Source organism: Microcebus murinus, chromosome 16 (assembly GCF_040939455.1).
Source record: "Microcebus murinus isolate Inina chromosome 16, M.murinus_Inina_mat1.0, whole genome shotgun sequence".
NCBI lineage: Eukaryota > Metazoa > Chordata > Mammalia > Primates > Cheirogaleidae > Microcebus > Microcebus murinus.
In genome coordinates this window covers 70,387,077-70,400,437 of record NC_134119.1, presented here as the reverse complement: position 1 = coordinate 70,400,437, position 13,361 = coordinate 70,387,077, and the positions used below count along the sequence as shown (strand labels likewise).

Genomic DNA, 13,361 nt, shown 5'->3' with positions numbered 1-13,361 from the left:
AGGGGAGAGGAAGGAAGGAAAAAGGAGAAGAAGAGATGAAGTTAAGTAAGATGGAGAAGGGAGAGGGAGGGAGAGAACATGGCATAGTGGTTAAAAACACGAGCACCAGAAACTAACTGCCTAACCTTGACTGTGACTCATTACTTACTACCTGCATGCACTTCTTAACTTATTTGCACCTTATTTGCCTTGTGCCAGACCAAGATCACAACAGCACATAGTACCCACCTCACAAGGTTATACTGCACCCTGGGTTACAACACACAATGCCCATATTAAAATGCTGGGCACATCACAAACTCTGTATAAATGTTACCTATTATATCTGGGCGACAATGAAAAACGAATGTCCTACATTGGATGAAGGGCAAAAACCCATATAAGTCTATGTCTGACATACCTTATTTATTTAATCCTGCCAACAATCCTATTGGGCCAGTCTTCACCCTCCTGGTGTGTTGGCAGACGGTACCCGACCAGTGCCGCTGTGTCAGCCCCAGCGTGGTGCCCAGGACTGCAGCCAGACTCGCCAGCAGAAGCATGGTCCACAGCCAGGACCACAGGCTCGGCGGGGCCCACAGCCACAGTGGCGCAAGCTCTGAGGCTGTCTCATTTCAGGTGGCCTGGCCCATCCTCAGGGACAAGAGCAACTGTGAGGGTCACTGTGGCCAATGCTGGGGCGGGGGGTGTTAGTGCTTTCTTCCTAACCTTCTTTTGCTGCCTCTCTCATCCCCATTCTTTCCCCCTGTTCTGGCTCTTGCATTTTCTCCTTCTTCTCCTCTGCCTCTATTGGGAGCCAGCTTTGTCAGGGGTCAGGGGTGGGGACACTTTCATGTTGGAAGTCCACATTGATTTAGCTGTAAGCAAATCAGACATTTCAAAGAACTTCAATTAGCTATACTTTAAAATGTACATTATTTTGTAAAAACCTAACTACTATGTACTTAATAATTTCAAAAAATAGAAACTGTTAACTTTAAAGTTAACTAACTTTTTAATGACTTTGTTGTGTCTGCTATTTTGCTGTAAAGGATTTGACTATTTGGTTGCAGCATGGAAGTCTGGAGTTGCAGTTGATCCTCTAGATGACATTAGTCATTTGTGACCTTAAGGGCATCTTGATTTGGGTGAGGTAGGAGAATGTAGATTGACAGCAATAAGTGGTTGAAAAGCAAGAAAGCATTTTTCAGGCATGTTGCAAAGGCATGGGTATTCTACTGCATTTTCCCATATTTCAATTGCATCTTTCTTAGCATCAAACAGTGCCTTTAACATGTCATCTGAGAGTTCAATCAATTCCATCTCTAGTTCTTTAGGTGCCTTGGAATATCAACTAGGTGAGGCTGAAATGTTAATTAGAGTGTGATGTCATGATTCTCAAAGTCAGTGAAACTTTCATTGTATTCTCCAATTAATAGGTCTATAACAGCTGTGTATTCTTCAATTTGCACATATCCTGCTCATCAATGACCTTTGCAAACTGGGGAAAATGTTCATTGAAATTTCCTTTTGAAGAAGTGTTTTGAAAAAAGATAGCTTTTTTTTCAAAATGCTTGAATTTTTTGCAACATATCATATATATAGTTTTACCTTGCAAATGTTCAAGTCATTTTGATTTTTACAAGATATCACGCAGAAATGCTGCATTCCTATAGAAATCTTCCTTCAATAATTCACATTGATGATTCTGTTCTTCATAAAATTTATCTATTCTCACAGAGATAAAATTTTGGCTAACACCTGTCCCTGCGATAGCCAATGCACTTTAGATTGATACGGCAAATCCATACTGAATACCTCATTGGTCAACTTTAGCATGTTAGAACTGACAATACCGTGTTGCATTTGCATGAATATAGTTAATAGTACCTATAATTTGTTGCAAAGCATCACTTAAAATGGTAGCTTTAGCACAGAGATTTTGCTGATGCACCATAAAATGAAAAGTGAGCATCTGGATCTGTTGACACATTTTTTATCTGTGCAATAAACCCTTCATGTTTTCCTGTCATGGAAGGTGCACCATCTGTACATACACTCATTAAATTTACCAAATTCAGTCCAACTTCATGACATTTATCTTAAAAGCTGGTGAAAATATCTCTTCCCTGTGTCACAAGAGTCCCTAAGGCACACTTCATAAAATCTTGTTATTACCCAAAAGAAGTATGAAACTTGCACCAAGTCAGTAGTATCAGTTGATTCATCCAAAATGATTAACACAGATTTTCCTTTTGAAGTATTGCATGAAGTTGTTAAGCTGAAGGTTAATGCATGCTGCCAATCAGTTATGGTTCTACCTGAAAGAGGCAGCTGTTGGAAACATTATAAGGGTCTAAGCATGCTACAACTTCTAAAATTCAGTTTTTCACAATTTTTTCATCACTGGATAGCTTCCATTTTTTCCCCAAGTATATAAGCTACTTTATAATTTGCTTCAGAGGCATTATTTCCAGGTCTTATTGCTGCTTGAAAGAATTGTCTTTGCTTTTGCTTTCCACCTTTACATTTCAGCTATATAACCTTTCTCGCCCCTCCAATTTAAAATATTTGGTCCTTATGGGTGTTACAATGCTAATGAGCACGAATTTCTTTAATGTTGACATTGCAGTATCACAAAGCAAGCAAATCATCTTATACTTAGCAGAAACAAGATAATATTGCAATTCCCAATCCTAATTAAAAAATGTTTTCTTCCTTCAGTGTTCTCTGGGTCTTCCTTGACATGATGGGCTGTTAAGCAGGCAGAATTTTAAAAATGCTGTTGAGCTGTGCCACTATTCACAAATTCCACTCCAAATGGAAACACAATGCACCGTTGTCAAAATCTAGTAACAGACTGGCGTAGTCAACTCCCCATAAACCCTCACCAACCAGCCTCGTGCAGTAGTGGCACCAGTCAAGTGGGAGAAGTTAGAACTAAATCATGAGTATTTAGCCCTTATGGTTACTAATGTTCTAATTGTGCTGGTCAATCTGGGAGGACTATTTCATTGAAACTTATTTTATTCTTTGGTACTTTAAATATATTCATTTTAAAAATAAAAATATAAAAGACAAATAAAAATGTACTAATAAAAGGATTTGTTCTGTAAAATTTGGATTCAGTGAAAAGGCCACACTGAAGGACCTAGAAGGCCACCCCTGCCTAACACTGTATCAAAAATGAAATCAAATGGATCAATGACCTAAATGTAAGACCTACAAATATTAACATAAAACCCTTAGAATAAAACATGGAAAACATTTAATGACATTGGATTTGACAACAATTTCTTAGATATATCAAAAACACAAGTAACTGGTCAGGCATGATGGCCACATCTGTAACCCTAGAGCTTTGGGAGGTTGAGGTGGGAGGATTGCTTGAGGCCAGGAGTTCCAGACTAGCCTAAACAAGAGACAAAAAATAGAATAATTAGCCAGGAGTGGTAATGCTTGCAGTCCCAGCTACTCAGGAGGCTGGTGCAGGAGTATCACTTGAGCCCAGAAGTTGGTGGCTGCAGTGAGCTATGATGATGCCACTGTACTCTGGCCAGGCAACACAGTGAGACTCTGTCTTAAACACACACACACACACACACACAAACAGGTAACAAGAGGTAAGTATAGATAAATGGACAACAGTTATCTTTTGGTATCTGTAGGGGACTGGTTATAGGTGGATTGGTTCTAGGAATCCCTATGGATACAAAAATCTGCTGATGCTCAGGTACATTATATAACACTCATGTCCATCATATAACAAGATGTAGTAGTTGCACATAATCTACAACCATCTTCCCATATACTTTAAATCATCTCTAGATTACAACACCTAATACAATGTAGATGATATGTAAAGAGTTGTTATATTGTATTGTTTAGGGAATGACAAGGGGGAAAAAGTCTGTACATGTTCCCTACAGATGCAAACATCTGAGGTTTTCCTGAGGTTTTTTTCTCTTTTTCTCTTAGGTACATATCTAACTTTCCCAAATATTTTTCATCCATGGTTAGTTCAATCCACAGATGTGGAACCCACAGATACAGAGGGTCACCTGTACATAAAAATTTCATCAAAGGACACAATATACAGAGCAAATAGATACCTAATGGACTGGGAGATAATTTTTAAAAATCATACATTTGTGGTTATGATGTGAGAAGGGGGCGAGTCCTGCAACATCAGACAGACGAGGGAACACAACGGAGGCAGGCCCAAACCGCTGCTGTCACCATGACCCGCGGTAACCAGTGTGAGCTCACCCACCAGAAGAATATGAAAAAGCAGAGCAACTTGGTTAAGGGAAAACGCCGAGATGACAGGCTTTCTGCTGCCGCCCGCAAGCAGAGGGACTCAGAGATATGCAGCAGAAGCAGAAAAAGGCAAACGAGAAGGAGGAACCCAAGTAGCTTTGTGGCTTCGTGTCCAACCCTCTTCTTGCCTATGTGCCTGGAGCCAGTCCCCACCACGCTTGCGTTTCCTCCTGTAGTGCTCACAGGTCCCAGCACCAATGGCATTCCCTTTGCCCTGAGTCTGCAGCAGGTCCCTTTTGTGCTTTCTTCCCCTCAGGTAGCCTATCTCCCCCTGGGCCACTCCTGGGGGTGAGGGGGTTACCCCTTCCCAGTGTTTTTTATTCCTGTGGGGCTCACCCCAAAGTATTAAAAGTAGCTTTGTAACTCCTTGAAAAAAAAATCATACATACCAGCTGCTTTTCTTCAGGAAAGATATAAAAGTAAAAAAAAGTTAAGTAAAAAATTTAAGAAAGAAAAAAAATAAAAAATAAATCATACATTTGTAAAGGGGTTATCATCCAGAATATATAAAGAATTCCTACAACTCAACAAAAAGCAAGTAATTCCATTAAAAAAAATTTTTTTAAAGACTTTAATAGGTATTCCTCCAGATAAATAAATGTCTAATAAGCACATGAAAAGATGTTCAACATCATTAATCATTAGCCAGATGAAAATGAAAAGCACAGTGAGATTTCACCTCACACACAATAAGATAGCTGTTATCCAAAACAAAACAAAACCAAAAAAATCAGAATAAGGAAATGAACAGTGTTGATGAAAAGTATATAGACTGGAACCTTTGTGCACTATTGGTGAGAATGTAAAATGGTGCAAAGTATGATGGAAAACAGTTCCTCAAAAGGTCAAAAACAGAAATACTATATGATCCAGCATCTCCTTTTCTGGGTATATATCCAAAAAGAATCGAAAGCAGGGTCTTGTGTGTACAGATATCTGTATACACATCTTCATAGCAGCATTATTTCCAATAGCTAAAAGGTGTGGATGTAATCTAAGCATCCATTGACAGATGAATGGATAAAGAAATGTGGTATATCATACAACAGACAATTATTTTACCTAAAAAAGGAAATTTTGATACATGCTAGAACATGAATAAACCTTAAGGACATTATCCTAATAAGCCAATCTCAAAAAGACAAATACTAGATGAATCCACTTATATGAGGTACTAATCAGTGTCAAATTCATAGATACAGAGTGTAGAAATGTAGTTGCCAAGAACGGGAACAAAGGGGGAGGAAGAGTTGTCATTCAACAGCTATAGAGTTTTGCTTTTGCACGGTAAGTTCTGGAGATAAGTTGCATAAAAATATGAGTTTAAATAGGATTGCTGAAATATCCAATTAAAGTGGTCAATGGCCAATTTTCTCCATTGTGAAATCTCTGTTATTTAATGGGGCTGGAGTTTTACCTGAAGAATTCCCCAAATTCGTGGAGTACACAAGCCTCTCTTCATTGTGGATTTTCTGGTGATGAGCCAGGTGAGACTTTCTAATGAAGGCTTTCTGGCATTCACTGCACTCATAAGGTCTTTCTCCACTGTGAATTTTCTGGTGCTCATCAAGTATATGTTTGTGGCTAAAGGCTTTCCCACATTCTCTGCATTCATAAGGCCTTTCTCCAGTGTGCACTCTTTGATGTCTAACTAATGTAGAGCTGTACCTAAAGAATTTCCCACATATGTCACATTCATAAGGCGTTTCTCCAGTGTGAACTTTCTTATGTCTCATGAGTCTATAATTGTACATAAAAGATTTGCCACATTCTCTGCACTCATAAGTCCTTTCACCACTGTGAACAGTCTGATGTTTCATGAAGTTGGCACCATATCTGAAGAGTTTCCCACATTTGTTGCACTCATAAGGTCTTTCTTTTGTGTGGATTTTCTGGTGTTCAACAAGTAAATGTTTGAAGTTGAAGGTTTTCCCACATTCACTGCATTTGTAATCATTTTGTCCAGCTTGAAAAAATTCCCTGTCCTCTGTGTCCCTGAAAGGCTTCCACCCAATTTGAGGGGCCTGGTGCTGGAGAAGGCCAGAGGTGGCCGGCAAGTCCTTCCAACCTTCACTGCATGTGAAGGTCCTCTCTCCCACGGGAACTCTGTGGTTCTTTTCAAATGAGGGTCTCCAATTGTCCCCCCTTCTGGAAAGATTCTCTCTGATCTGCTGCTGCTGCTGGTGAAAAAGCTCTGCCTCACAAATATACATCTCTTGTTCAGGAAGTATTCCACTGTGCTCAACCAGGTATAAAATATCTTTCAAGAGTGGGTCACATGTCTCACTGGGCTGGATCCTCTGGGTAGATACACGGGGCACTGGAGTCATGACTTGTGACATTCCTATAGAAACACCTTGCTCTGAATGTGCCTCCACATCCTGGGCTCCTTGCCAACAACCTGAAAGCAGAAAAATGCTAGTGATGTGCATGTTAACTCTGGTGGCAGGAGGCAACCCCAACACAAAGGTATGTCAAATACACCCATAAATAAGGCCACGGGATTGCTGACAAGCATGGAAACTGAGACCAGTGAGAAGATGAGCTGTGCAGAGCTCAAGATCAGGACCCCTGACAAAGGGTGAGGACACAGGGGAAGGGTGTAGTGCAGGGAGGAGAAGTGGATCTCCAACTCCCTCCTCTGCAAATGGCCATGGCTGCTGGTAACTAGTGAGCAGCGTGTAGGTTGTGTCCAGACTCAGAGAAATCCTATATTAACAGAAGAGCTCAAGTTCAAGGACTACAAAGGGACACAAGCAGACCTTGTGACACCAAAGTACAGGTCACACTTTGGAGGGCACTGCAAAGGGTGCAGTGGAAGAAACAGGTGAGAGGTGGTAGCCACAGAAGTAGGGGCTGTGGAGTGGGAGTGGGAGTAGCCAGGGGCCAGAAATCATACTAGAAATGACAATGGGGAAGAAAAACTAGAAATGAGGTGTAGCCAGGGGCCCTGCTATCAAACAATGGTGAGCACAGGACAGGCACCCAGTGTGATTTGAACCCAGCTCCGATACCACATCTTTTCCCAACTTTCAGGCACCGGGGCCATGTCCCTTTGAGACTTTATTGCCAATACTGGAGTAATACCCACCCTCTTAGGTACACAGGGCCCTCCCCATTGCCCAAGTTGACAATGTCTGGGATACAAAAGAGGCTAGTCCTAATGAAAATACAGAGAAAGGGAGTGAACAGCACATACCCAGAGAAATCCACCCGTGACATCCCACATCCTATAATCACAAGAACTTCACAGAAGAGTCCTGTAGAATCAATCCAATGGCCCCCAAAAGTAGTGGCCAGGTCAGTTCCTGAAATTCCTGGCACATAAAAGTCACCAGCAATATCAGCAAGAGCAAGCGGGCACCTAGAACATGAAGGTTACATGCATTTGGACAGAGTAACCAGACCAGGGACACAAGGCTGCTGGGATCTGCATGACAACTTCAAGATTTCTGACTCTAAGCCCTCTCTTGTCAGCCTCAGACCAGCAGGGAAGGGGGCTGGTAGGAAAAGGGGTACAGAGTACACAGCCCAGTCCTGGCTCCCACAGCACATGCGCCAGGAAACCAGGAAACGAAGCAGCAGCACCCATGGTCTCACCTCAGGAAAGGCAGAGCCGCACTTAGGTAAAAGGGGGAAGACACAGGCCCACCTGGGACACTTGGTGGGTGTGAGGGCCTTACCCAGCGAGGACAAAAGTGCCATGTTCTCCAGCATCACATCTCGGTACAGTGATCTCTGAGCCTCATCAAGGTGCCCCCACTCCTCCTGGGAGAAATATATGGCCACGTCCTCAAAGACCACACGGCCCTGCCAAAATTAGGTCTGTTCAGTACATGAGCAACTTTATCAATTATGTTTACTTAGATGTTAGATTTTCTATTCATCTATTTGTCACCCATTAAATACAGAGCCAGGGTAACAGCCAAATTTGTTTCTATCTCCCCTGCCATCCAGAACCCATACTCTGAACCACCTCCTTATCTAACTTTCTCAGACCAAGTCAATATTTCCTTTGTCCTAAACCAACCCAGGGACAGGTACCTCAAATCAGGTACCAAAAATTCCAGCCCCTGTGCCCCAGGTGTGCTGGAATCAAACTAGCCAAGTTTAAGTTGGTCACCCTGCCCTGCCTTGTATTTCTCTCAAGAACCTTAACAGAAGCCATGGCCCAAGCTTTTCCCTCACTCCTGTCTTCTGCCTCCTATAAATCTGATGCTTCAGTGGCCATGTGGCCTTGTGTTAAGTGGTGTGGTTCTTCCTTGGGGATAAGTGAGAAATAAATATCTTCTTTCAATGTCATTGGTCTGTCCCTGTTGTCATTCTCACACCCATAAATTAAAACCCCATGGGCACAATCACTGCTCTACATCTCTCTCCAGGACCTCAGTACCTTTCCCCAACTTCCCCATGCGGAAGAGATACCAGGTCCCGGCGGCATTCGTACCTTTTCTCTCCACATTTCCAACCAGTTTCCCTGGGGTCCCTCAGATCTTGCCTCCCAGAAAACTAAACTTGGACTCATCCTTCTCCCTAAGCGCCCAGTGCCGGGGCCTGGGGGCCATCCACTCACACTCCTCCTGCCTTCACATGACTCTTTGGATGGCATCTCTATCACATCTCTGGACTCTGTGCTACTGCATTTCGACAGACACCTTCCAGCCCACATCACAGGCATTTCCTTCACCTCCAAACAGGCTACTCAGCACATGGAAACCAAGTGGTGCATAGCAAATACATCCAGCATCCAATTCAGCCCACATCCTGCCCAGAACACCAAAGTCCCCTCGTGCCAGGAGCAGCTCAAAGTCCTGCTTTGAAAGTCCCCCCGCCTACTGGTTTCTCACTTCAGTCAGCCACCCAAACTTTGTGAGGACTTCACAAGACACTCTTGGTCATCTCTGGCTTCTACATTACACATTCTGTCCCATAAGCAGTGAGGACAAGTGCTCTCCATGGAAACTTCATTCAAAGCCCAGCGACACTGACCCACCTACACCTACACCCTAACCCCACCCCAGCCAAGGCCTGGCAACTCTCCTAACTCATCTAGTTTTCCCCCGCAGCATGCCTATCATGTCTACTCTCTCCTTCTCACTCCTACATCCCACCATCTGGAACATACTCATCCCCATAAACACTCAGCTCCCTCATCTATCTCGACTCCTCCACCACCATCCAGGTGCTTCAGTAGAGAGACCTGGTTCTCTGCCCCCTCATTCCTATCCCTTACCCCAGAAAGGCACTGCCACCATAACCTAGAAATGCCACCTCCTAAATTTGATCCACAGACTTCACTGCAGTCCACACAAAGGTTAACAGGTTGTGGATGTGTCCAAACTGAACTCCTTCACTAGGAATCTCTGGAACATTCATGACATGGATAAAAACTAACTCCTTATTCTCTGAAGATTCCTCATATGTTGAGTTCCCACATCCTAGCTGATGGAGCATCTACTCTTCTAAACAACAAAAAAACACAGGGCCTTCCCTGACTGCTCTCTCATCCCACCTCCCTAGCTCCCACACTCTTATGTCATAAAATGTAGACAGCTCTAGGTCAAAATTCATCCCAAAGCCAATCACTCCTCTCACCTCCAAAGCCACCACTCTTATCCTGCTACCACCAACATTCACCTGGACTGACTCAAGAACAACCCCCAGGTCTCCCGGCCTTTACCTTCACCTCCAGTCTGTGCGCCACTCTGCAATCAGCGGTTGTCTCTTAAACCCGGACCCTATCACTGCCTTCTGCTTCAAATCTTCCCTATACTCCACCACCCTCAGATTGCAGGCCCAGAACCTCAGGCTGTCATTCCACTCCTGATGTCTGTGTGCCTCTAGCCAACTCCCTCTCTGTTCCCCATTCCTATCAGATGTAAGACTTGCAGTTTCCTGAAAACGACAGCTCAGTCTCATATCCAAGCACTGAAACATGCTGAATTCTGTGCCCAGAACACCCCGACACATCTTACCACATCAATGTCAAAAATGGAACCACTCCATATAACCCAGGACCAAAGTTAGGATACTGAACCTGGTGGAATTACACAGTCTTCAGACATAATAGAGAGGGAGAAGAACAGAATAGGGTCTCAGGATACCACCTTTCCTTATATTGGGGTGCCAAATCCATCCAGGAGATAACTAGGGTAGGTGAAAAGTAGGAATCTCTCTACTCACCTGTGAAGGTTTCATTTCTGCCATCACCAGGGCACCCTGAGGAAATAGAGAGGCCATGAGAAATGGGCAACCATGGTAGGAGTCTGCAGGCTGAGATGAACTACCTCCCTTTTTGCCTTGCTCTGCAGCAAGCTGATCTGAAATTGATTGCATAAATTCAGTTCCTCAAACCTTAGAGCTGCCTCATAGCAGCTCCATACTCTGGAAAAGAGCTGAACCTCCCTGAGCCTCAGTGTCCCCATCTGTAAATAGAGTATAAAAAAATGTCTCCCACCTCATAGGGTTCACGTTTGTAGCAAACATTAGTCATACATAATACATATCAGCTATTATTATCCAAGAATTAATAGCTTTATACATGTTTTCAATGTAAATGAAATAGTAGAGTTTTGAAATTTAGGGGTATATTTTTGTCTTTTTAAGATTTTAAAGAATGTGATATTAAAATTTTCCATGAAAAGCAAACACTTAGAGGTAAAATACTTAGAGGTAAAGTAACATCAAACCAATTATGAAATATTTTTAGAAATTTAATTTACTGAATAACTTTACTACTAATTGCCTACCAATATGTAAATATTTAGAAAGACATTGGTTAATTAGCATTTAAATCATTAAGTGTTTTACATATTCTTAAGTTAATGAGTTACAGAGAGGGGCTGAGCAGGCAGGTCAGCTATTGGTCCTTTCTCAACCAAGCCTGCCTGCCTGCCTGCTACATAATCCTCTGCAGGGAGCTTGCTAGGGGACCTTGACTAGCATAGTAGATCATCCCCTCTTATCTCACATAAGGAACCGGGGAGGAAGCCATGCCCTGGTCTGCAACCCACCTGCTCCACTAGCCTGGATGGTCTTTCTCTTTCTCTTGTTCCAGGCAGTGTCTATGCTTTCCAAGCCAAGTCTATGCCAACTCACACCTCAGCCTTCATCCTCAGCCAGTTCCTTACTCCACCTTGGCCTCCCCTTTTTGCAGACACAGGCCAGAATCCTTCCTATGACAGGTCTGTGCCTTTCGAAAGACAGTATCAGGCTATGCACCCACCAATGGTCTGGCTCCCAAGTCTCAGCTCTCCCCTCCCTCACCACAGAGCTCATCTGCAATAACGACCTTTACACTCCCCTACTCAATCTGATCTTCAGGCCATGCCCTGGTCCAGTCCACATCCTCTAACCTTTTCATATCTCTATCCCAACCCTCTACCTCAGACTGCAGACCTTTATGTTCACCTGCCCATGTGACATACCCATCTTGACACATTTGAGAATCACCATGTCCAAAATCCAAACCAAGATCTCCTCCCTGAACCCTTCTCCATTATGCTGACTTCCACAACTGTATTCTTTCAAATGTTCAGGAAACAAAACAAAACACAACAAATCTTTGGAATGGTTCTTGACACTCCCTGTTTTTGCTCACAGGCATAGCTGCTAGCCCCAGCTTTCAGATCTATGCAGATCTAATCGCATCCTCTCTCTACTAACAACACTCTAGCCCAGCCCCTGCCATAATTCTCCTGGGTCTATTGCAGCGGCCTCCTCAACTGGTCTCCCTGTGTCCATTCCCTATCCTCTTTTCCCAACTTTAAATTTCTAATGCTAGGCATGCCCCTCTCCTCCGCCCTCCCTTCACAACCTTCCATGGCTACCAGCTGCTCAGTTTGACATTCCAGCTGAGACTCCACCAAACCCCCTTCCTCTTTCCTGCACCAATAGCCATTCCACTGTTCCTCAACGCAGTCGAAGCCGTGGCACCCGCGAGCCTTCGCATGTTCCGGCTCGACGGGAACTTCCTCCCACACCTCGTCACACTGGTCGAAACGGGGGCCCCACACCAGAACGCCCCTGTGCACCGGACTCAGCGGCCGGCCCTGCAGTGACCGGAGCGGGGAGGGGCCCCGACGTCCCGGGTTCTGCACTCGGAGCTGGGCCGGGCGCGGGCCCGGGAACGAGCACCCACCTGAGTGAGCTCGCCGGGAAGAGCGGGCCTGGGAGCGGCGGTGACAGGGGTACGACAAGGACACGGCCGTTCCCAGCCCGTCAGCTGGGCCTCACGCCCAGCTCTGTGCAGCGGGGACCAACGCTCTTCTCGGGTTTTTCGGCTCCGTCACCTGGGTGACGACCCAGCCCTCAAGAGGCCTAGGAGAGCAACCAAAATGGCCGCCGCCAGGAACGCACCGGAAGTCCCGCCTTCGCCAGCCCATGGGCGTATGCGTCCCTTCGTAAGCTTTCATTGGCTCCGTCCCGCCTCCGCACACCGCAGGGTCTTCTGGGTTATGAAGTTTCCACTCTGCTTCCGGACGCGTCTTAGATCTCTGATATCTCCTTATGAGGTGGATAAAGGCCCCTTTGTGCTCTGAGGGACTTTGGGAAACTTGGGGCCAGGACTCCGAAGATGGGACCGGGCTTGGCTTGATCTTAAAGGAGAAATACCCAGATTTTCTTGGAGTGCAATCTAGGATACTCACAGAAATGTGAGGGACCTGTTACTTCAGACTGTGAAGCAGAGCAAATTCCGAAAAACTTACATCCAAAGGGACACACGATACCACAAAGGCACTCTGTGTCTACTCATCCTTGTCAGCTACCTAGTTGCCTTTCAAACACATGAAGAGTTAAGCTTTGGAGTCCGTTTAATAAGTTCAGTATGTTTTGTCCAGGAGAAGAAACCCAGACTGTAGATAGGGCCATGGCTGGAAATTTGCAGGAAGAACAGGAGTTACTGAAGTAGGTTGACAGAGTGAAGCTCTGCCTCTCCTTGCAAGAGAAAATGTCTTTTCAGGCTGTATAGTCAGCTACTGTGTTCCTACCAAGAACGCAACATTTATTAAAATAAGGGGTGACTGATCCTTGAACTGATTCTAGAGATCCCTGAAGAAAAC

General features: G+C 44.3%; 1 protein-coding gene and 1 pseudogene across 3 annotated transcripts; one reads left to right on the top strand and one right to left on the bottom strand.

The window, feature by feature from the left end:
• Positions 1-4,219: 4,219 nt before the first annotated feature.
• On the top strand, positions 4,220-4,395 carry LOC142861121 (small EDRK-rich factor 2-like; annotated as a pseudogene).
• A 446-nt stretch (positions 4,396-4,841) lies between these two features.
• On the bottom strand, positions 4,842-12,676 carry LOC105862360 (zinc finger protein 548-like). Of its 3 annotated transcripts, XM_075993289.1 has the most exons (5): positions 12,440-12,675; positions 10,483-10,518; positions 7,983-8,109; positions 7,499-7,663; positions 4,842-6,700 (listed from the first exon to the last, which is right to left on the bottom strand). In XM_075993289.1, the coding sequence occupies exon 5, from the start codon at positions 6,639-6,641 to the stop codon at positions 5,658-5,660; it is 984 nt and encodes a 327-aa protein (XP_075849404.1). In that variant the 5' UTR covers positions 6,642-6,700; positions 7,499-7,663; positions 7,983-8,109; positions 10,483-10,518; positions 12,440-12,675; the 3' UTR covers positions 4,842-5,657. The 3 variants fall into 3 exon arrangements, with proteins under 3 accessions (XP_075849404.1, XP_075849403.1, XP_075849405.1); XM_075993288.1 differs by lacking the exon at positions 7,499-7,663 and having other exon boundaries at positions 12,440-12,676; XM_075993290.1 differs by lacking the exons at positions 7,499-7,663; positions 7,983-8,109 and having other exon boundaries at positions 12,440-12,676.
• Positions 12,677-13,361: the final 685 nt, after the last annotated feature.

Coding starts and splice junctions, on each gene's coding strand:
- LOC105862360 (XM_075993288.1), bottom strand. CDS start 10,506: ATGGCAGAAATGAAACCTTCACAG. Junction 8,110..10,482: donor CAGAAATGAAACCTTCACAG/GTGAGTAGAGAG, acceptor TAATTTTGGCAG/GGCCGTGTGGTCTTTGAGGA. Junction 6,701..7,982: donor GGCACTTTTGTCCTCGCTGG/GTAAGGCCCTCA, acceptor TTCTGCTTTCAG/GTTGTTGGCAAGGAGCCCAG.